The 25029-nt window shown below is 40.0% G+C and overlaps 1 protein-coding gene across 14 annotated transcripts in view; it reads right to left on the reverse strand.

Moving 5' to 3' along the window:
• Positions 1-25029, reverse strand: part of LOC137253646 (HEAT repeat-containing protein 5B) — a 204480-nt gene that overhangs the window by 20291 nt on the left and 159160 nt on the right. For 11 of the 14 annotated variants that reach the window (XM_067791045.1, XM_067791077.1, XM_067791012.1 and 8 more), the window contains 5 exons: positions 23454-23486; positions 18510-19385; positions 15696-16676; positions 10959-12933; positions 8321-8335 (listed from right to left, as the gene is read on the reverse strand). In XM_067791045.1, the coding sequence (XP_067647146.1) occupies positions 8321-8335; positions 10959-12933; positions 15696-16676; positions 18510-19385; positions 23454-23486 (3880 nt within the window). The remainder of the gene's footprint in view (positions 1-8320; positions 8336-10958; positions 12934-15695; positions 16677-18509; positions 19386-23453; positions 23487-25029) is intronic. The other 3 variants (XM_067791033.1, XM_067791023.1, XM_067791037.1) reach the window with 3 other exon arrangements.

The following is a 25029-nucleotide window of genomic DNA, read 5'->3' on the forward strand; positions in this document are numbered from 1 at the left end:
TTATTGAGGGTTTTAAAAGGGAGTGGCTCTTAGTTGTATATGTGAAGCCGTTTTCGAGATATCGACCAAATGTGGACCAGGGTGACCCAGAATATCATCTGTCGGGTACCGCTAATTTATTTATATATGCAATACCACGAATAGTATACCTGCCATGATTCCAAGAGCTTTTTATTTCGCCCTGCAGAACTTTTTCATTCTCTTCTACTTAATATGGTACCCATTTTACAAAATTTTTCTAAAGTTATATTTTGCGTCAGAAAACCAATCCAATCACCATTTTTCATTTTTTCGTATTTGGTATAGAATTATGGCATTTTTAATTTTTTCGAAACATTGTGAATGATGACTAAGTGTGTTATCTTATCTGTCAACTGCCTGACAGGCTGTTCAATATGGCTACTTTTCAGCGCTTTGACAGGCTGTTCAATATGGCGGCGCCTATCTTCAGCGGGTGATAGAAAGAGAGACAGAATGAGACAGCGATAGTCAAATACAAATCAGGTGATCCAATCACTTTGGAATTTTGACGTTTATGCAGAAGATATCACACTTAGTCATCATTCACAATGTTTCGAAATTTTCGATATCGAAAAAGTGGGCGTGGTCATAGTCGGATTTCGCCCATTTTTAATACCAAGGTAAAATAAGTTCAGATAAGTACATGAACTAAGCTTAGTAAAGATATATCGATTTTTGCTCAAGTTATCGTGTTAACGGCCGAGCGGAAGGACAGATGGCCGACAGTGTATAAAAACTGGGCGTGGCTTCAACAGATTTCGCACATTTTCACAGAAAACAGTTACCGATATAGAAGCTATACCAAAATTCACAAGGATTGGTAAATTTTTGTTTGACTTATTGCATTAAAAGTATTCTAGACAAATTAAATGAAAAAGGGCGGAGCCACGCCCATTTTGAAATTTTCTTTTATTTTTGTATTTTGTTGCACCATATCATTACTGGAGTTGAATGTTGACATAATTTACTCATATACTGTAAAGATATTAAAATTTTTGTTAAAATTTTATTTAAGTGGGCGTGTTCGTCACAAGGATTGGTAAATTTTTGTTTGACTTATTGCATTAAAAGTATTCTAGACAAATTAAATGAAAAAGGGCGGAGCCACGCCCATTTTGAAATTTTCTTTTATTTTTGTATTTTGTTGCACCATATCATTACTGGAGTTGAATGTTGACATAATTTACTCATATACTGTAAAGATATTAAAATTTTTGTTAAAATTTTATTTAAGTGGGCGTGTTCGTCATCCGATTTCGCAAATTATTATTTATAACACATATAGTAATAGGAGTAACGGTTCTGCCAAATTTCATCATGATATCTTCAACGACTGCCAAATTACAGCTTGCAAAACTTTTAAATTACCTTTTTAAAAGAGGGCGGTGCCATGCCCATTGTTCAAAATTTTACTAATTTTCCATTCTGCGTCATAAAGTTAACCCACCTACCAAGTTTCATCGCTTTGTCTGTCTTTGGTAATGAATTATCGCACTTTTTCTGTTTTTAGAAATTTTCGATATCGATAAAGTGGGCGTGGTTATAGTCCGATTTCGTTTATTTTAAATAGCGATCTGAGATGAGTGCCCAGGAAGTGTATATCTATCTCGATAAGTTTATTCCGTTACAGGGTACCGTTATGCGAACAAAATTAATATACTCTGTGCACTCTGCTCGGCTGAATATAAAGCTAAACAATACGCCGTAGCACAGAGGTTCGTGTCTCCACTATTAAGCACAACTCGTTTTGTAGCGAGTTATTTAACCACTGCCTTCGTCTATAATTGCCGCTAGCTGGGCCTCTTTGCGCGCCTAGCCTAGAGAGTTATAAGCATACAAATGAATATAAGCGTGTTAAAAATAGAAAAATTTCCTAGGGATGATCAGGAGCCCGATGTGTCTGTGTACTACAACATCATTCAAAACACAACAACAACATATAATACCTTGCGCGATTCACCTGTAATGAAATTTCTATTCCAATTTGCGAACGGCAGTTGCAAGTTGAATATTCACTGAGAAGCTTTTCATGACAGAAATACATTCGGAGTTTTTGGTAAACCACTGCCGATGGGCGACCCCGCTTAGAAAAACTGTTTCCTAATTGAAACAACTTTATTCTAAATTTTTGATGTTGCTTTGCACGGGGCATGAGCTCAGGACCTTCGGTTTTGTGCGGAGTACGCTAACACCACATCACGGCGGCTGCCACACCTGAAAATTTGAACCGATTTTTTGCTAATAAATCTTGACAAAATTAAATGTTTAAATCTTCGGTTTTTGGATAGGAGGTCAAACCGCGTCTTTTGATATATTCATTACTGCGTCGTCTGGTGAAAGGTTACCCAAAAAATACTGTCAACTAACTTATATCGACTGCTTAGTGGAATATGGCTCTACCTCAGCTGCCGTTTCGAAAACATCCTGAATCAGAAAATTTTTAAAATTTGTTTCAAAAACGCCCTATCTGAGCTTATATTTAGCTTTTTCGAAAAATTATTCTCAAGTAGGGCGATTTCGAACTGGCAGCCGAGATAGGGTGATATTGCACTAAGCCGCGGTATCTTACAGTGCGTTTCAAAATTAAGGGTTATAAAACTCTCAAGAGAGGGTAGATACTTAAATTAATGTTATATATTTCTGAAAGCATTCGCATCTTGGCAGCCTTTTAAAGGACTTAACCCTTTTTGGAAACCAGCGTTAATAGCGAAACCAATGTCCCCCGATAAATCCAATCAGTTGTGCCAACAAGTTCTACTACGGTTTGAGCGGCAATTGAAAAGTGAAGTTATTTCTCGACGAACATAAATATCAGCTTAATCATCTTTCAACATACCTGTCAAAATAAAACGGGAAAAGAAAGATATGAGATGCCTGTTATGCATCGATGAAGACGCTCCATCCCAATTCTATGGACACACGTATTTGGCAGAAGAGGAAAATAAGATAGGTAAGGTTGAGGAGACAACGCCATAATCGCACAAAACTATTAGTATCATAACCCCCCCTGGGTGGCACCAAAATTCGATTCTCAATGGCAGCAAAACACCTAAGGCATGCACTGGACAGCCCCCACCTCCCCTTCCCCCCTTAGGAATGCTCATATAGATGGTACCTTAAACCAGCAAGAGCTTTCTTCGCCTGCACTCCACTCAATGACAAAATATTGGGGCTATCTCACAAAATGGTATGCTGGACATTTAACACTGTTGTGAAGCCAATAGTCACATCTGCTGTCTTAGTTTGGTTTCCAAAGATCAGGCAAAGCATAACAGTAACAAAATTAATCAAACTATATCGACTAGTTTGTATTGGCATAACGGGTGCGATGAGAACATACTCTGCTGCAGCACTAAGTGCCTTAGTGGGAAACCCTCTCTTCCCTATTTTAGAAGAGAAAGGGGCAACACTCGCTGCATTAAAGCTTCAAAATATCTCTGAGCTAAAAAAAAGCAGAAACACGCATGAGCATATGAAGGTAATAAGAAAACTCAAAGGAGATCCCGTATTGCAAATCCATATAATGACCCTGACTCAGAGGTCTGCTTCCCATATGAATAAGAATTTGATGGCGGAAAAATGGGAGCTGGTATCAATGGGCTGAACTTCAAGAAATCGATCCCTGAAATTGCTTGGGATACAATTTCGGAGGCATGTGCCTTAAAGGTAAGAGTGTTATCGAACATTATCCCTAAGATGTTTGGGTTATTGACAGTAGATAGCGTAATGCCATCGACGTGAAAGTCCAATATTTGTATCATTTGTTTCTTCCAAATCGCAAATAGAATAGCCGTCGGTCGGTGATAGTACCAGGGCCTTATGATGTAACTCGATTCGAAAGATGTTTCTTTCGCATTAAAAAAAAAAAATTAATATATTGTAACGAATTTGCTGCAAATCCTCTTATTTGCAATCCTCTGCTAAGTTCGAATCACTAAACTGTTGAATAAATAACTCCAATATTGAATAATGGAAAAATTGCCTTTATTCAAGTACTTCACAATAACACTTGTACTTTGCAACGAATAGCTTACTTAATAACCAAACTGATTGACAGCTCAAATGAAACTCTACTATTCAAAATAATACTGCTATAGCTCGCTAGATAGCGCTTAATCCAAATCTCAAATCAAACTGAATTTTTCTTACTCGCTTGCCCCGCTTTTATAGTTTACGCTGCATACTTCTAGGCTCTTCGATTTCCAGAACTTACTAGTTGTTTCGGCTACAAAATCGCCAGCCACAACTACGTGCACAAATTATTGCTCTCTCTTGTGACAACTCAGATAAGATATATGCATGTGTTTGTGCATTGCCGCTCCGCTGCTCGTATACGTACATGGTACATATATGTATACGCAGTTATTGTTTCGTTTATGTAGATACATAATGATTGAATTATTGATGTGTATTCACGTCACTGGTTAGCATCGGCTTAGAGACGATAGCATCGCTCAGTGCTGCTAACATTCGTTACAATATGTAATTTGGCAGCTTTCGAATCGTATTTTCGAGCTACATAATAAGCTCCCAGGTCGCACGTAGTGAAGAAACCAGAAATACTGGGCAGATAGCTATTTATTTTAGAAACTCATTCGTCTATTGCAGGGCCAAGTCCTGTTGCCAATTTCGCGCACTCGTCGGCATAGGCAATAATAGTAACTTCTTCTGATAAAGACAGCTTTTATATGAATGAAACAGAGATGGGGATAGGGCACCACCCTTGGGCACCCTCTGTTTAACTCTCCTAAGTTTTGAGGTTTAGTTACTAAATTAAAACGACGCTTGCTGGCCATTCAGATAATTTGCGGAGTAGTGTGTTATTGTTGTTGTTGTAGCAGTGCTTCGCCCCATCCAATAGGTGTGAACGATCACAAATTGTCATCAATATCCCCTAACGGGAGTTCAAGGAAACTTGCTGTTTCAACAGGGGTGGACCATAATGAGAGGGGTGTTAGAGGCGTTGGTTCCACATTACAACTGAAGAGATGGTTGGTGTCATGTGGGGACACATTGTAAGCAACGCATACATTTTGTATGTAGGGGTTGCTTCTGGATAGCTAAGAGTTTAACCTGTTACAGTATCCAGATCGAAGTTGAGCTAGAGTGGTTCGCGTTTCCATAGGGAGTGTGCGTTCCTCTTCTGCAAATTTAGGGTATTATTCTTTGAGTACAGGATTCACCGGGCATTTCCTGACATAGGGGTCCGACGCCTCTTTGTGGAGTTCACCAAGGACCTGCTTGTGTTGTTTTGCTTCATACGGCTGAGTTCTCAGGTGCCGTATTTCCTCAAAATGCTTACGGAGATGACACCTTAAGCCCCTGGGCGGTGTTGGCTCATCAATCAGATGTCTTTTGGGATGCCCAGGTTTCTGGATATTGAACAGGAACTGTGTGGTTAGCATCTATTTCTCTCCCTGATTTGGAGTATTCTCGCCTCATGCAGAAGGTGTTCTGGGGACCCGTGGCGGTTCTGAGGGCAGTATTTTGGTAAGCCTGTAACTTCTTCCAGTGAGTTCTCTTTAGGCTTGGCGACCATATCGCGGTCGCGTAGCATGCAATCGGCTCGTCAATTGCTTTGTAAGTGGTAATGAGCGTTTCTTTATCTTTCCCCAAGTACTGCCAGCAAGAGATATAAGAATTTTATTACGCCTCTGGATTTTCGGTACAACTGCGGCTGCATGCTCACCAAAATGTAGATCCTGATCGAACGTCACACCCAAGATTTTGGGGTGTAAGACAGTCGGTAGCATAGTGCCATCGACGTGGATGTTCAAAATGGTCGACATTTGGGACGTCCATGTTGTAAATAAGGTCGCGGAGGATTTAGTAGGTGATAATGTCAGGTTTCGCGAGGTGAAAAAACTGGAGAGATAAGGGAGGTAGCCGTTTATTTTGTTGCAAAGCTCATCGATCTGTGGGTCTGGGCCTGTGGCCATTATTGTGCAGTTATCGGCGTAGGAAACGATAGTAACTCCTGGTGGCGAAGGTAGCTTTGATATGTAGAAGTTAAACAAAAGTGGGGATAGGACACTGCCCTGTGGCACCCCCTTCTTTAATTCTTCTTGGTTTTGATGTTGCGTTTCTAAATTGCACCGATGCCTGCCGGCCACCCAGATAATTTACGGTCCACTTTTTAAGACTTGGGGGAAGGGTAGACCCTTCCAGGTCTTGCAGTAACGTGCCATGGTTGACCGTATCAAAAGCTTTTGATAAGTTTAGCGCGACGAGTACTGTTCTATGGTGGGGGTTTTGATTTAAACCGCAATTTATCTGGGTGCTAATCGCAATTAGCGCGGTGGTTGTGCTATGAAGTTTTCTAAAGTAATGCTGATGACAGACTAGCTGCAAATTTTGTTTGAAATAGGGGGCAAAATCGCTTCAAGCGACTTGGCTACTGGCGATAGCACAGATATAGTGCGATATGACTCTCCTATGTTAGGTGGTTTTCAAGGCTTTAGTAGCGGGACCACCTTGGCCATTTTCCATTATTCGGGAATGACAAAGGTGGAAAGGGACAGGTCGAAGGCATGTGCTAAATATTTGAAACCCTCTTTTCCTAGGCTTTTAAGCATCGGCTTGGCTATGCCGTCTGGGCCCACTCCTTTAGATGGTTTAGCTTGACCGATGGCATCCCCAACCTCTTTGGCGGTGATGGTAATTGGGGACGCGCTGAATGTATGTTTATGTGCGTGTCTGTTGGCCCTCCGTCTAACTTTGTCGACTGGAGAAAGCATTATATATTTTCGGCAAAAAGCGCTCGCTCATTTTTTCGCATCCGACAGCACTTTATCGCCAAAGGCGATGAAAATTTTGTCGTTGTGCTTGGACGGATTCGATAGGGACTTTACGGTGGACCAAAGCTAACCCCCACCGGCAGAGAGGTTACAACTACTTAGATGCTACTCCCATTTCGCCCGCTTGTGTTCATCCACAAGCAATCTGATGCGTTGATTTATATTCCTTATTTGGAGGTCGCCGAGATCGAGCTGTCTTATAAGGTCACTTTCTCTCGCTAAATTTGCGGCCTCCGCCGGTAAATGAGGCCGAATTTCGGGAATTCTTCGGGCGGGAATAAAGCGAGCCGAGGCGGATTCAATGACCTTGCGGAAAGCACGCTCCCCTTGGCGAACATCAGTCGGGATAGGGAGGGCAGCAAAGCGGCTGTCTGTAAAGGATTTGTATTCATCCCACTTTCCTTTTTTAAAGTTTATGAAAGTGCTTTTTTTCGGTGACGATGAAGTCGACGGTACGCTCGAGTGAAATAAGTATTGGCAGGTGGGCGGATGCCAATGTTACCATCGGCTGGCCAGTTGACGCAGTTTGCGAGTCCTGCGCTCACCATTGATATATCTGGCGAACTGTGACTGCTTCCTACCATACGAGTGGAGGCGTCTCCGTTTATTGTGCAGAACGTCGTTTCTTCTATTTGAACCGCCAACATCTCACCCCTGCTGGCCACCAGCAAGTTCGAATGCCATAGATCGCGATGGGCATTGGAATCGCCTAAGATAATGCGATTATCGCCAGTGAGTAAGGCGGAGTGGTGTGTCGTGGTTGAATATGTTAAAAGATTTTGACAGTTCAAGTGCAACGAGAACCGTCCTATGATGAGGTTTTCGATGGTTTAGTCCGTAATTTATTTGGGTATTTATGGCGTTTTGTGCGGTGTTAGTGCTATACATTTTGTGGATACCATGCTGATGGGTGGGTGGCTAAGCGAAGACTCGAAGTAAAATGAGGGAGCAGGACGGCTTCCAACTACTTCGCTACTGGCGAATGGAGTGATATCGGTAGATATGCCTCACCTTCATTAGCTAGTTTTCCATGATTTAGTAGTGGAATTATCCTTGCCGTTTCCATTGTACTAGAATGACAAATGGCTTCAACGACAAGTTGAAAATGTGCTTCAGGTAGTTAATAAAGCATAATTTTGAAATGCACTGTATGGTACTACTGGTAACAATTTCCGAGCTTAGAAAAATAAATAAAAAAATAAAAGTATTAATTAGTGATAAAAATAAAATAAAACTAAGAAAAAGCCACTATGGCCACGGATAAACTAAATTGGAGCAGTAAATATAGAGCGAGTGAGAGAGATGATACATCGAAGCGAGTAGCCAATTTCAGTTTGATGGTGCCGTAGCGTAAAGCTAAAAGGTGTTGGTGTAATGATAGTTTCGTGTCTTTTTGTTTTTTGTACGTGTTTTGCGGATCATAGACGAGGCGATCAAACATACAAAGCAATTTGAAATGCAGGTGCAATGTTTTTGTTTTTTAATTGATTTATGGTAATTACCTTGCATTAAGTTTCCTAAATATTTTTTAATAAAGTTACAATAACCGGAAGTTTATTTGTGATAATTATTATTTTTTTTTTTTTACAATTCAATGGGTTATGGTTGTGTAAATTTGGAACGCGTTTAAAGAGAAAAAAAGATAAATAGAAAATAAGAAATATATGTTATTAGTATAATGAATACGTTTTTTGCTTTTTTTAAAGGTTTTTAGCAGAGGTCGGATTCGTATGCAAATGCATATTTTTGTTTGAGCTCGTAGAGGCCTCAGAACAAGTTACATACTCGTTATGTGTCAGAAGGATTAATTTATCTCTGAAAAGTTTTGCATATTTCATTAATATTTTTGGCATATTTCTTGCATATTTACATTAGGTATACACCGATTTCACTAAGAACTAGTTTGGCTTCGCTTTATAAACCATTTAACGTTTCTACTGTTAAGTTTGCCTTTTGCTTTCATTCAAAAGTTGTATACGTCTTTGAGTTGTGAATAATTAATTATTGTTGTGAATCTCAAGAATTCCCATTTAATCTTTGCCCTCTAATCGTTCGAGTCACTGAACTGTCGAATAGTTAAACTCAAATGTGCGGTATTTAAAATACTCTTTATTAACAGCATTACCCGCGTAGTTGAACTTAACAATTTAATGTATTCGCGTACTTCACGTATAGCGTGCTGAAATCAACCTGACTATTCCTTTGATTGCGCTGCTTTTTTACTCTAAGATGGCTCGCCCTTATTTTCTCCCAGGGTCTAGACTTTCGCGAACAGCCTTCTCGAATAGTTGCTTCTTTATTTCCGTTTTCTGTAACTCACATTAGCTATACATGTATATCTATAGTTTATGTAGTCATATGCGCTCTTCATTGATGCGCAAATGTGTGAGTAATGTATGCGCTCTTTGTTGCTGTGTTTATCCGCGTGCATAATTATTTGTTGTCTCATCAGCTTACATTGCTATTGTCTGTGTGCAGCATTTATTTACTAGCCGCATATTAATGAGTCAAAATTGCTAATGTTTGAAACAGTATGATACGAGTGGTGTTGTGTTACTGACATTTGTTATCGACGAGTTATCGAAGTTTTATCGGTTTGTTTTATATAGCAATGTTATCGACTTCTCATAGGGTTGTTATTAAACGTATGCCGAAAACAGTTTATCAAGTCAATAATACATCGATAACCGCTCAATAACAAGCCGATGAAAAACTAATAACAAACCGGTAGCCCGACAATAACACGCTCTTCTCAAAAAGTTCCGAAATTATACCGCAATGTTCCTTAACTATCGCTGATATGGTTCCGACAAAAGTTCCAAAGCATTTACAATATAAATCCGATATAATCCGAAGTAGATGCGAAATGATACCAAAGTTTTTCCGAAAAGATTACAAACGAGTACGAAATTATTCCGAATACATTCTCAACTTAAATTGGACAACATTCTGAAAAGACCCTATACGAATCTTGAAGACCATAATCGTCATCATCTTCATCATCATCATCATCTTCCTTAACTCCTATTGGAGCATAGGGCCTCGACCACCGACTTAAATCGTATCCTGCGTCTTCGAGTTCTTTATCCACAGTTCTGCGCCAAGTTTTCGCAGGTGCACCAGGTCGTCGGCTGCCTTGTGGATTCTATCGCAATGCTTGTCTGGCTATATTTACTGGACGTCTTCTGAGAGTGTGAACAATCCACGACCATTTACGCTTGGTTATTTCTGTGGCATCCTTAGGTTGATTTGTTCTAGACCACAAGTCATCATTTGAAATTCTTTCCAGCCATCGAATTTTCAGGATTCGGCGCAGACATTTATTAACAAAAACTTGTAGACGTTTCTGAATTAAAGTTGAGCTTTTCCACGTCTCGCAAGCATAAAACAGTACTAATTTAACATTCGAATTAAACAGTCGTAGCTTCGTTTTTAAAGACATTTGACTGGACCTCCACACGTTTGTCAGTTGCCCAAAAGCCATTCTTGCTCTGTTTATGCGAGACTGAACGTCCTCATCTGCACCGCTTTTATTTGAGACAATACTACCAAGATAAACAACGGACTCTACACGTTCGATTTCGTCAACTGTAAGACCGTAAATTAGGGCTGAAACCCTTTTGAAAATGGCCTCAAACACGTGAAGTAACTGTCTCTTCATTTTTCAGAAATAGTGTCGCAAATCGTTTTAATCATAGATTGTATGTTTCACACGTACTTGGTACTCACAATTGTTTTACGGGTATATGTTTAACATATTTCTGGCATTTTTTTTCATAACACTTTGTAACTATATAATATTCAATTTGCATAGAAATCCGAGCTCTGATTATTATTTTTGTGGATAGTACAGTGACTAGGAATGAACGGTTGTACTTTTTTTGAGGAAGGGCATGGTAAAGGTATCAATTTGTAGTTTGCAAAAACTTGGTGGGTCTAAAAGAAATAAAATCATTTTGTTTGTAAAAATATACAAAAATTCAAGTTACAAAAACGAACTAACGATTTAATAAGTTAATAAGACAAACTTTATATAAAAATTGTGTCACTAAATGGCGCCCACAAACTTAACAAACGATAGTTTAATATTGAAATGATATAATAAAAAAATAACGCGTAAGGAAGGCATTCTTTACTTACGATTTTGTGGTTCCGCCAATTCGATTAACGTCTCCACAGTTAAGATACTTTCAAGTGTTATTTGCAATTCCATATCGGTGCGTGGAGTTTTTGCCGCATCTGCATATAAACCCTCAATAATGCGTGGCGCAAGCGCGTGTATATAAGGTGTGGATATTTTAAGATCGGCCTTAGCAAAAATTGAACGCGTAGTTTGTATGCATTTTAATTTCACCGATAAATGCACAGATTGCATACACTGACGGAAATGATTTATACATGGATATTGTAGAGACGGTGTGGATACCACCGAAGCAGGTGTATGTAATATAAAAACAGCAATAGCTAATAACATTGTAACCTCGTCCACTTTACGCTCCTCGTCATCGCCTGCAGTTTTTGTCATATCGATGATGGTAGCCAATGCACTTTGTAATATTTCCAACCATTCGGCGGAAACTTCAACATGTTTGGCCCAACAATCGGTGCATGCCGATTTGAGCGTATGCAATGCTGCCTGTACAGCGCCCGTATTTGCAAGTATTGTTGTATCAATGGATGATTTATTAGCAATTTCACGCATTATTGATGTAGTCATAAAAATTATAGTTGGTAAAATAGTGAGTGCACCTTTTGGTGAACACAACGCTGTAAGATCTTCGGCACATTGTAAACCGCTAGCAACTAACATGCCATTATCTTCAGCCAATACAGAAAAGAATGATTGTGATGCGCTATTTTTGGCGGCTAATTCTTGTTTAAATTGTATTGTGCTTAACTTGCTGGCTACACTCGGATTCATTGAAGGTATTTGACGCACAAATACGCAAAGGCATACTTCTAAAACGGCATAGACATGTGATATACCGGGCACAATCTCACCACTCTCACCACCTTCACCCAAATTTTCGATTTCTTTTTGTAGATGCCCGTTATTGGTGTTGTCCGAGTTTTTGTGTTCAATGCGATATTGTTCACGTTTTAATTGTAAATCCTGCTTTGCTGCGTGAATTGATTGCTTCAATATTTCCATACAAAGTAACTGTACCAGCAGTTCATCACGCGTTAATATTTGTCGATGTAAAACGTTACATAATTCAATAGTTAATGTTTTGTTCTTAATCAATTGCTTGCGCGCCCAATCGGAATCGAAAATTGTAAAGAGCGATTGCAAGCAACTAATGACATTTTTTGGTTTTTCCGAAGTACGCGTGCTACACAACGCTTCCATACAAATACCAAATATCATATGAAAACGATCAGCTGATAGTGAACCATGTGAAATGTTGTTGTTAGCTTCATAAGCACTAGCACCGCCACCTTCCGCACCAGTTGAACTAGTATTTACATATGCGGCAAAACCTTCATCTTTCAACCATAATGAGGCCGCATATAATATTGGTGGCCATGATGATAAATAATGCGGTTTAGATGAATTGATTGTATCTGTGGTATAGAATGCGCCGCCATCATGCGGTAATTGACTTTGAAATTCTGGTGGTAATAGTAAAAGTGCATGATCCTTCATTGCAGCTAACCAATGCGTGGATAAATTGCCCAACTCAGGCTTAACTAGATTGAGTAGACTTTCACCACGACTTTCAAAATCGCCAAAATCACCGCCAGCTGCTTCAGCGCCATCCAAGTCCAAGCCGCTAGTAAGCGGTGTCATTGCATTTGTTGAGGTTAGTTTCTTTTGCAGTAGAGAAGCTGGTGCAGTACCATTGCCAATCATAGCAACAATATAAACTTCTGCCCATGCTTTTAAAATGCTCAGCTTCTCTAATGTGGCCATAGATTCATTGTATAATTGTGTACTATTCGTTTTTGTATGTAATTTATCAAGTGATGATACGAGTAGCTGATGTACGCGTCGTAGGTCGTTCAAATCGCGTGCTACACCAGAGCCAATCCAGGCGGAACATACTTCACAAGCGGCCGCTGTTACATGTGAAGGTGTGTCCGGTGAGAAAGCTGGACGTAAAGCGGCACCAACCTAATTGAAGAGAAAGAAAAGTACATCATAAACACTAATTTTCAATAAGCAGTTTTTTGTCGCTACTAGAGCATTTTCTCATGAACAGCCTAGATTTGGCACTTTCTACAGCCTTAAGAAAAAGTCAGTAAGAGCACAAACCAAAGGCATTTATGAATATTTGTTATCTATGAATATTTATTTAATATTTACACAGACGGCTGGAAAATGGAAAACGAACTGGAGCTGGAATGTACTCAAATCATCTACAGGAAAACCAATCGTACCGACTTTCTGACTCATGCAGCTTCTGTACAGTGAACAGGAGCTCTGAAAATAGGTTCCGTGTATCACACTTTACCAAGCCCAGTAGGAAAAGTAGGAAAAATTAAAAAGGATCACGTCGCAAATTGGAAGAGAAGCTCGGCCTAAAATCTCTTCGGAGGTTATCGCGCCTTACATTTATTTATTTTTTATTACTACCAAACCCGGCAGACGTAACTTTGGTCTAGGTGCATAACTTTTAAGAAATTCTTACCAACTACTCTACCTCCCCTTTCTCTTCCGCTTTTATTTATTCTTTTATTCACTCCTCTCTCTCTCTCTCTGCGTCTCTTTATCCCTCTCCGTCTTTTTCATCCCTTATTTTCTCTCTCGTTCCTTATCCTTCTCCCTCCTCCCCTCCAATCTCTCTATCTTCGCCTCACTCTATCTCTTTCTCAGTCTTTTCCTCCTTTCCTCGTTTTCTTCTCTCTAGTTCTTTTTATTCTTCTCCATCCCTTATTACCAGTCCGAGGGGGTTGTATGTATTTTTGAATACTGTTTCATGAAAAATTAAAAACAAACAATTTTGTCTAAAAAAAATTAAGGGGTGGACCACCCTCACTATTTCGAAATATCAGACCCACTCAATATGCTCACAAAATTTCATGATAATCGGTAGAGCCGTTTCGAAGTAGTTTTACCACAAACACTGTGACCCGAGAATTTATAAGAATTATTAGACCTGGATACACGGCGACCTTTATTTAGATGAATTTAAGTACCAGTACAGGCTTTTTACTCGATATCATGAAGGGATTAAGAGGCACGCCACCAAGATGGGAATCTTTTCCTTAACAGAGCTTCCAGCTCATAAAAGCGGCTGGTTTGTGTATCGGAATATAACAGGTGACATCGTGGACTTCAGTATGCCGTAAAGTACCTAGTGCGTATTCGTAGATCCTCTCTGTTTAGATTGATGACTTTGACTGATACTCTCGGGAGGGCACTTTTGATGGCCAATGGCTAGAAAAACACCCGCTTCTCACCGCAAAACGACCCACACGTTAGCTGGTATTATGAAAACATAAATTGGACAGGCTACGATTTATGTCCTCTTATGAGGGCAAAACAAATTTTATTACGTTAAGGTTCGCGATGCTTAGTTAAATGTAAGGCGCAACTACCTCCGAAGAGATTTTGGGTCGAGCTCCTCTTCCAATTTGCGTCGTGCTCCTACAAATTGGAGGGACGGGAACTATAATTTTTACGCCGACTCCGAACGGCATCTGCAAGGTAGATGAGTTTTCACTGAGAAACTTTTCATGGAAGAAATACAAACGGGGTGCTTGCCAAATCACTGCCGAGGGTCGACCCCCTTTAGAAAAACTTTTTTCTTATTGAAAAAACATGTTTCTAAATTTTTGATGCTCCTTTACCCAGGTTTGAATCCATATTTTTGGGGCTAACCACGTATTACAAATCTTAATCTTATTTCGCGTCAATCAGATAATATGACTCGTCCCAGCCGTTGCGAGACCAGTTTCTTTTTTCCCAGAACCAGCTTAGTGTGAGGAAGGTTTTTTGTGGTAAGAACCTGGTTTTATTTTTGCAAGGGACCATCTACATAATTATGTTACCTCAAGTGACGGTGGACCAATGAGACCATAGTTTTCAAGTTTATACTATCCTTCAATTCAGCGGAAGTTTCTGGGGCCCCCTGCTTCGCTAGGTAGTATGCCTGTTTATTACCATGATGTTCCTGATGCTCGGAAACACATCCTTACAAAACCTTGTTTTTGTTCCCACATCATTCAGGACTACAATGCATTCATCCACTAGCTTAGGGATAAGCCTCTTCGTAGACATTCTCTAACGCAAAATTCCATTGAAGTTTTAATGAGTGAAGTGTTGCCTCTTTCTCTGTTAGAATAGGGAAGGGAGGTATTCCCACTAAGGCACTAAGTGCACCATCAGGGGACGTTCTCATCTCAATGCACTTTGCTGAATTTTGCTAATGCTGTTCTATGCGCGGTATTCGGCCGCCAAACTAAGGAAGAAATAAATGTCCAGTATACCATTCTGGGAGATATCCCCCATGTTTAGCCATAGTCCAGTGTAACCCCCAGGTACTTTGCTTCCATTGAAAATTGGATTTAGGTGCCACCCATGGATGGGTTTGTTTTCCGGGTAAAAGGCACTGGAACAGTTTTGGTTTGATTGGTTTCGCAACTATCTATGATGCAGGTCATGTTGCATGCGATTGGCTATTGTTTCCTCCCTGTGATGCAGATTAATAGATGTATTTGTGTGTCAAATCCATTGAATTTCAGTAATTTAAGGAGGTCATCTATGATTAGAGTCCATAAGAGAGGAGAGAGTGCATACCTTTGAGGGTATCCCCTAGTCGCCACAATCGACTCGGTTGTCTCTCCTAACTCCAGACTGATTTTTCTTCTCTTTAGCATTAGTTTCACTATCTGAGATTACAAAATTTTATAAAAACAAAAAGCCATACACACCTGCGCTTGAAATTGTTCGAGTAGTAAATGTCCTGGAAACTCCGGCTCTGGTACGTTTGCAAATCGATCGATTATTTCTTGCAGTGTACGCAAACCTTCTAAACGCAATTGATCCGAGTCTGAAGTGGCGGCCATAAATGACATACGTATTAGCTCAGACAAATGTAATATAAGATAATCACCACGCGATTTTATCATTTGCATCTCTTTGGCTTGTATAAGATCCAAATGTATGGGATTGGCTGCCTCACATGTGGCAATAATTTTGCGTACACATTGCGCTGCAAAAACACGTGTAGGCCAACGCGGTTGTACAGCTGGATGTGTGGACGTATTTTCTTCAGCATGATATTCAGTTACATCATCACAATCTTCTTCTTCGTCATCATCATCATCATCTCCATGTTCAGCTTTATTGGCGTTATCATTATTTGAGCTTGATTTGCTACTGCTTATATCGTTCTTTATGCCACCACCTGCCTCATCTTGCAGTGATATACCCTCAACGGCAACTGTTAATACATTCTTACATAAACTCAACCATGAACTAAGATTATCGGATGCTAACATTTGCAGCATTGACGTTAGTGTATCATGAATATTTTTCAACATTTCAGCATCTGTTTCAGTATCTAACATTGCGAAAAGTACGCCCGGAAGCCCATATTCAGTGATGGTGATATCGGGACATTGTTCCGGTGTAATAGTTAACGCTAGTTCGCACACTTCTTTGGCCTCACGCTGTGACAATTGGCGCAAACAAGAAACGGCAGCTTTACGCAGCATTAAATAGTTGCTCGAGAGAGTCTTAACCAAAGTCGGTACTAAGGAACTTAAGTTAACATATTTCGGGCCGAAGAGATGTAATTGCTGTAGGCAACCAGTTGCTTCGACTTGTACTAGAGGATCGGTGTGTGATTGCATAATGGCTGCAGCGCAAAGAAAAGACGAACGTATTGACCCAACAGCACCGTTGTTGCTCTGATGAAAAAAAAAAACAAACATAAGTAGGAAAGTTAACAAAAATACTTAATTAAGGTTAGAATAATTCTAAAAGACGATGAAAGAGTTGCGCCAAAACATGATACTCTGTACATTCTCCCATTGGGATTCTAAGAAGCTCTTGTTGTTTGCAAGATATCATAAACTCGAAGTTGGAGGGAACTTAAAATCGCTCCCGTGGCAATTGGGCTAGCACCGGAGTGTACGTGACACATCTGGCAAAGGACTGCATACATCCGTAACACTCTCATTAACCTTTGGCGAGTGTTTTTCACAGTATTGTAAGGTTATGCAGGTTGTTGTTGTAGCGATAAGGACACTCCCCAAAGGTTTTGGGGTGTGTTATCGTGTTGATGGTCCTTTGCCAGATGCAGATCCGGTACGTTCCGGCAACAAGCACCATTAAGGTACTAGCCCGACCATCTCGGGAACGATTTAGTATGACCACATGAAACCTTCTAGGCCATCCCGCCTCCCCAACCCCTAGATCCATGAGGAAATTGGGGTCGCCAGAGCCTCCGCTGCTAAAAAAAGAGGATTCACCACGGGTAAGTGAGGTTGACAATTGAGTTAGAGAAGCTATAAATTGCGCTGGCAACCCCTTGAAAAGTTGAGCTCCACAGTCTCTTGAATAAATTCAATATTTTAGTCCCTTCTTATGACAAGCATACCTGCCGCGTGTATATTCTAAGCCCCCTAACTGCTTGGGGGAGGTTATCCAGGTAAGGTTGACCAATCACGGAACAGCTGACTTGAATACTTTTATGGTCCGTAGTGTCAATTAAATGCTGAGCCGTTGCGGAACAATGCTACAGTTACGGATTAGGCAGACATCCATCTCATCTGGAGATTCGTATACGTCCCTACCGAGGTATTACGCCTCGACCTCGCATAGATGGTCAGTTACCAGTACGTGCCCAAGGTATTCCATCTCCTCCACTCAGCTAGGGACATTAAGGAACCCCCCATTTGAACTCCCTTTAGGCAGTGTCATGTCACTCCAATTACCAGGGGTTCAAGGGGTTGTGTAGCGCTATCCTCTCAAGGGGTTGCCAGCGCAATATATAGCTTAGCCAACCCAATTGTCAACCTCACCTACCCGCGGCGAAACCTGTTTCATTAACAGACGAGGCTCTAGCTCCTCATGGAACTAGGGGGTGGGGAGGGACGGATGGCCTTGAAGGTTTAATGTGGCCTTGAAAATCGTTCCCGAGATGGTCGGGCTAGAACCAACAACTCCAATTACCATGCAAAGATGAACTTTCGGCGAGCACTTGGAGATTGGAGGTTAGTCTCGGCCTCATGATAGCGCCCTGATTACCTAAGTAAATGTCCCCAACAACTAAAACAGCGGATACTATCCCATACAGCACTCATTATTAGCGTCGAACTTTGCCTGGAAGATGCCGCATTGACCTGCAGCCAACATTCCAGGCTTCACCAAGTTCCTAGCGGAATACTTCACATCCTCAAACCTTCCCATCCTCCCGACAAGTTTATCAGACTCACACCCTATATTAATTCCCAGCCTCATTCCTTACATAAGGGACGAAGGCCCAAATAAAGTATCCTGTTCTGCTAGGGACGAAGTCGAATCCGGTCAGAATGAGATTGCCCATGATTCACAAGGTAAAATCCCACGAAAGAGAAACTTGAAACTCCCGATTTTCGTTCTCGTGGCGAAGAATGATAGCTCTGCCCTTGGAGAGTTTAAGCGGAGAACAGAAGTATCCGCGCTGTGGTATGAAAATTAACAACTATTAGGAGCACTCAAAATGCTTTTACATTGAGCTAAAATAAAAACATACTTACTTGCAACTCCGGACCCACAGTTGTGATGAGTGCATTCAGAACTCGACCGACGCATTGATGTACATCCACATTAGATTGCGGAACAGATAGCAATAATTTTAAACATAACAACAAACTGGGCTCTACATAACCACGAAACATTGGTCCACCTGAATCGGCTATGAGTGCCAATGCGTACAATGACCAAACTTGCACAACTGGTGATGATGTATCCTGTGCCAGCGCTAACAATATGGAAACGCTAGTGTTCAAATGATGTGACGAACCCATACCACCAACATAGCGATGCAAACAACCCAATGCTAGAGAATGACCTGTACGCGTTACAACATCTCGTGCTGATTTCAATTTATCAAATGAATTTTGTGCCAATTCGGCAGTAAAACGGGAATCGCCAACAACTTGAGCAATGCGTCCAATTGCTTCACCAGCAGCACAACGTAACGTAGAATTAGTGCTTACCAAGGCAGAAACAACTAAATTGGTAGCGCTTTTTTTGACATCCTCCTGACCAATGCCGCTCTTGCTGTCGGTCAAACCTTTTAAGCCGCTCAATAAAGCGGTGAAAATATTCATTTGTACAGCTTCTTGACGGCTACTCTTAGCTTGACGTATACACTCAGCAAAATGTTCTAACATTTGTAGGCGATGCTTATTAGCCACTTTTGGGAAGATCAAACCATAGAGCGTCACAGACATATCGATGACAGCCACGCCTAATGGCAGCGGACCTGGACATTGATCGAGTTTATTAGCTTGTGTATTGATGACGGCAGCGATAGCGGCAGTACCCACTAAACCAGTTATTGGTGGACGATACAAGCAGCATGGATCATGTTCAAGAGCGCCCGATCCAGCGGCGCTATTAGGTTGTAACTGTAAGGAAGAAATGAGATAAGGTGTGTTATTATTAAAGTCGCTACAAGTAAATGAAATATGTGACCAAACTGTTCTTGAATTCGCATGTGTTTGTTTGGTTGTGTAGTTTAAGTTAGGGCTTCCCAGCGCTATGGAGGAGTTCTCCCACCAAAGTGAGCATGCTGACACGTATCGTAGCCAGATGGTACTGTGGTTGCAGTGTCCTATTAGATAGCATTAAACTCTCTAGAATAAATCGTATGAGTCCTAGGTCAGGTTATGTTAGATTCAGTGGCTGTTATCCCAACTTGGTTGAAACAACTCACTTGAAGACTTTTACGGTCGCTTGTAATTCGACATTAACGAAAGGCGACACTGGTTTCTAAAACCTAAGTGATTCGGAGCGTAGCAACGATACAAGGCAAATATAAACCTTGAAGGATAAGCTTAGTCAGCTCTGGTAGTTCACCGCTTGTTCTATAGCCAGCGGTGTACTATAGTGCCAATTAGCATCCATTTTAGGCTCTTATACTCCAGGTCGAGACAAGAAATCCGCACCCAGATAATTTTTATCGAAAAGTAGCTAAACAGCACAGTTTTGAATAGGATCCCGTTCACATCTCCCTTTTAAACGGCTAACTCCATTAGGAAGACGCTGCAATGGTCGGACAACCTATACTTCTGGCTTACTCCAAGTTCTGACAGAAAACTCCCCCACCTCCTAACCCTCCCATTCAAATTATGTAGATCCGTCCGTAAACAAGATCCCCGCTGCCCCAGATGAGTTCCCAACCATATTCCTCTCTAGAAGCAAAAATTGGCGTAGTCTCAAAACAGAGGTGTTTAAGAATCTTTTGGCTTGCCAATTTCCGTTCGCTATTGTCGACGCGAATCTCCTACTTTCCTTCAGATTAGGTGGCACGATGTTTTCTTTTCTGGAAAATATGTTACCCTTATGTTGCACTCTTAAATTCTCAAGTATAATCACCACCAAACCAGATGCCGAATTGTGCTATGTCATTCGATGCTTATGGCTGATTTAACCGGTTAAAGCAGCGGAAGGCTAGGTTAAACTGACCAATCTGTAAGAATTTTAAATATACTGAAAGTGTTCATGGTGTAAGCTGAAATTTGTTCGACGACCAAACGGAAAATTTCTATCATAAACCAAGATTTATTTTATAAAATAATTTTGTCCTCTTAGCAATACTAGAAGCTTGCTAGGACCTGTTTCGAGATCTGATATAGCTTAATAGGTGAAGTTTTAATCTGGCCAATGCAACAACACAGAACGTGCTCTTCGTGCAACCCTTACTTCCAACCAGCAAGTGATGCCAAAATAAGTGGCTGTGAGTACGCATATGCCTACAGTTCTCTCTTTTTAGGGAGTAAATTCAAATGTCGCAGTCTCGCTCGTGGTTTCACATTTTTCCTGTTTGGTTGATTATGCGTAACTGATTTCTCCTTTTTATCTGGGCAGTGGGATCAGCGTTCCTATTTGTTACTGCTTGGTTAGCGCGTGTGAAAAATAATCTTGAGGCCAAACGGTTAAAAATGTGATCTTAAATTTTAAACCATTTATCGGTTTAGGCAATTTTTCAAACATTTTTGTATTAAACTGGAAACTTCTCATTTTACTGCTGTATTTTCTAATATTAGGTTTACATTTTAAACTTATCTTACCAAATAGTGTAAAACCTAAAAATTGCTTATAAACCACAAAACCCAAAAGCTTAAATTCGCTACTGAAAACCTAAAAATATAAATATCTGCAGAATTCCTCCTTCGTTGGGAAAACTACTCTTTTCCAGAACATTGATAGCTCCGAAGGTAGATCGCACGCACGACCCTGATTCGGAAAATCTACCGTAGACTGCACAATTTTTGGTTTTTTTTTAAATCGCTTGTTTATAATTTTCTGGTTTAAAATTTAAACCAAGTTCTTGTTTGTTTATATACATAGCATAAAATTCACCCAGTGTTACAACGTTGCCATAATACAGTTCAGACAATTTTTGTGGATTATATCTTTCTCCATTTAGATAAACCGAGATTTCATCTTATCTTGAAATTGTCTTGTCGGGATTTCTGAGAATTTGTTTGGGATAAGCTGCACTCTTTGTACACAATACATTTTAACTTCAATACGAAACGCTATTCAAGAACAGTTAAGTAGATCTTGAAAATCTTAGGGCCGTTTCCTCCAGTAAGGCAAAGTGAATCTATACAAGGAAATTTACGTCGATTTCGTTTTACTGACATTCTACTTTACCAAGGCGTTGCGTAGACAATATCAAGAGTAAGTAATTTGCTGATGGGATAACACCACCTTGTACTGAATTCGCCTTGCAAAGAATGTGTTTATGAAGGCGAATTTAGTACCAGTAGTGGAATTCACTAACTTATAACGATGCGATTTGTCGAGATTCTAATTAACTTTTTCGTCGCTTGCCTTATCGATTGTAGTATTCACTAACTTAGTTAAAACGACTCGAAATAAATGACATTTAAATTTCGTTTTAAGAGTAGAAAGGTGGCAGCACAGCTTAGCGAAACCTAAAAAATGCAAAAAGCACAAAACGAATGCCAAAAATAAATAAATTCCGTATACTAACTGCTTTTAAAAGTCATTATTGTGAAGTTTTTACCAATTTTAACAAAAGGTGTACTTATAAGTAAATGCGGTATTAATTTCGTTTTTCTCTGTTGATATCGCAGCTATTCTTGTACCTCTTAATTGACCAACATGTTGAGAAATAATATCACAAGTCTGAGGTTAGTCAGTACAGCTTTCGAAACTCCGTTGCATTCAACTGGAATGGGTTATCTACTTCTCTAAGAAGGTGTCTCTCCACTGGCGATGGGGTTAGTAAATCTTCATCTTGTGATAAAACGTATACCAAGTACTCAAATGCTATTTGATTTATAAATAAAGTGTTTGAAAGCAATTAATTAAAGTTCCAATTTTCTTTTTTAACTAAAATTACCAGAAATATTAATTTCGTGATTTTTAACGCAGCAAATTTACTTGCCGTTTATTTAACAACACAGCTGATCTTTGATAAACAAATATAGATATAGAGTTAGTGAACTCCACTATTAAACTAGTGACACTTTGTACTCATTACATATTGTTTTATCTTTTTCATAAATAGTTGGACAGATTCATATTTATCGTTTCAGTGAAATTGGTTCGCAATCCGGCATCGTATAACACGATACGATCCCTGATTTCGTGCTTATTCAATATCAATATATTCAGGATCCAAACTAATCCATGTACTTAGTTCGGTAAATATATGTATGTACCTCAATTTTTGATTAACTTATCATATTAATGCACGGCTAAATCAAATACTGTTTCTCTTACTACTTACAGGGACATCTGGGTATGAAAAATAAACAAATAAAATGGACACAAGCAAAAACCAATTAAAGTAAACACAAGAAGAACATAAGAAATATGCAAGAAAGTAAAAAAAAGTAGACCTTAAGAATTTTAATTCATATTTTGTTTTAAGGCCATGTAAAAGAGCTTAAAGAGGAGCGAGCAAAGAAAAAATTGCAAAACCATAAACACACAACACTTAAGGGCCAATTAATGGTGACTTATCCATAACCAGATAAAACAGCTGATCGAACCAACCTTATGGAAATCAATGTAATCGGTTTAATGGTGGCATACCATAACGCTAAAGCCATAACCATATCATAGCCAACCAATTGGTTTTTGGTTTTTGGCCATATCCATAACCTAAAGCTATTTGAGTTGTTGAATTTATTAACTTTTTGTATATTTTTTTTTATTGTTTTGGATACGTTTTGACTAAGAGACTTATTGTTTGTGGAAAATGTTTGTAATTTTTTGCGTTTTCCACATTTTTATGAAAATGTCAGAAGTTTCAGGTTATGACACCATTAATCGATCACAATGGAGATGGTTATGGATATGGGTATGGTTACGACTATGGCGTTAGGGTTAAGGAAGTTTAATTGGCCCTTTAAACGTATAATTTACGTTAAGGAACAAAGGAAAAATCTTTTTACAGCAACAACAACAACAACAAATTGTTTAAAAACACTTACATGCTCGCCATCAGATTTACGATTGGGTTCCATCTATTAGCACATATATTTGTTGACACGAGTAATTGCATTGTTGGTAGCATTGTGTGATAAGGGAAGTCGTTATTAGTAGTGTTAAAGATAAATTGTTATTAAACACGCACATAATTTTTTAGGATGCTGGAATACATAATAGTTATTTCTATATGTATGTTGCCACTAAGATACTCTCTTTCCTACCATGAGCTATCACAAAAACCTTTCAACACTGTTTTCAGACTTCTTTGCTGGGTGCTATCCATGCTAAAGAGATGTAAATCAGTTTTGAACTGGGAGGGATCAGTATCATAGAATTATGGTGTGATACCAAAGGATTGTCTATCAATCTTAATAAAACTGCTCTAATGCATTTTACCCGGAGAAGAAAACTAACAATGTCCGAACCATCCCTGGGTGGCACCAAAATCTTAGTGAAAACTCATCTGCCTTGCAGATGCCGTTCGGAGTCGGCACAAAATGTGTAGGTCCCGTCCCGCCGATTTGTAGGAAAATTTAAGGGAGCACGACGCAAATTGGATGACAAGGTCGACCTAAAATCTCTTCGGAGGTTATCGCGCCTTATTTTATATTTTATATCAAAATGGTATACTGTTGTGAAGCCAATAGTCATCTATGCTACCACCCCCAGCGGGTTAGGAAGTTAGAATATACCCGCGGTAGGTATGCCTGTCGTAAGAGGCGACTAAAATACCATATTCAAGGGGTTGTGTAGCGCAACCTTTTCAGGTTGCCAGCGCAATATACAGCTTCTGCAAACCCATTTGCCAACCTCACCTATCCGTGGCGAATCCCGTTTCATTAACAGCCGAGGCTCTGGCGACACCGAACTCCTCATGGATCTAGGGTGTGGGAGGGCGGTATGCCCTAGAAGGTCGCATGTGGTCATAACAAATCGTTCTCGAGATGGTCGGGCTTGATACCGGAACGTATCGGATCTGCATCCGGCAAAGGCCCATCAACTCAATAACACTCCCCAAGGCCTTCGCGGAGTGTCCTTATCGCTACAAGAACACCAACAACAACAGCACAAGAAATGTTCACCTGTCTTATCATCCCCAAGGTATGAACGGTAGATTGTGTTATCATGTAAGTGAAACCAGGTAAGATTGATGGCTATTCCTACCTATAGCCCCTAGATGCTTCTCAATTTTTACTTATCGAAATATTCACAGTTTCTAACTGTATATAAACCTGGGCTCTGGTGGCATGGAATCACGTGGCATTGGAAGAGAGACGAGTGTTTATATCGCAGTTCTCAAGTGGTCTTACGGCCCATTTCCAAGCAATAAGAAGCAGGTTTTAAAGAGGAAGCTTCCGTGCAACATTTATACGAAAATTGGCGGCCTGATTTGACGAAGTCGGGCCGCTATTAGACTGATATTATTTTGGTCTCTAAATATGCACTTTGCGAATTTCAGATTTTCTACGCTTTATCAGAACTGGAACTTGAGCTGTACGTCGCGGAAAGTGTATTCTCACTTTCAGGCAGAGTTATAGGCAATTCCGATTATATAACCTTTAACATGCCCATAGCTCT

The sequence above is a fragment of the Eurosta solidaginis genome, chromosome 1 (genome assembly GCF_040869045.1).
Source record: "Eurosta solidaginis isolate ZX-2024a chromosome 1, ASM4086904v1, whole genome shotgun sequence".
NCBI classification, from domain to species: Eukaryota; Metazoa; Arthropoda; class Insecta; order Diptera; family Tephritidae; genus Eurosta; species Eurosta solidaginis.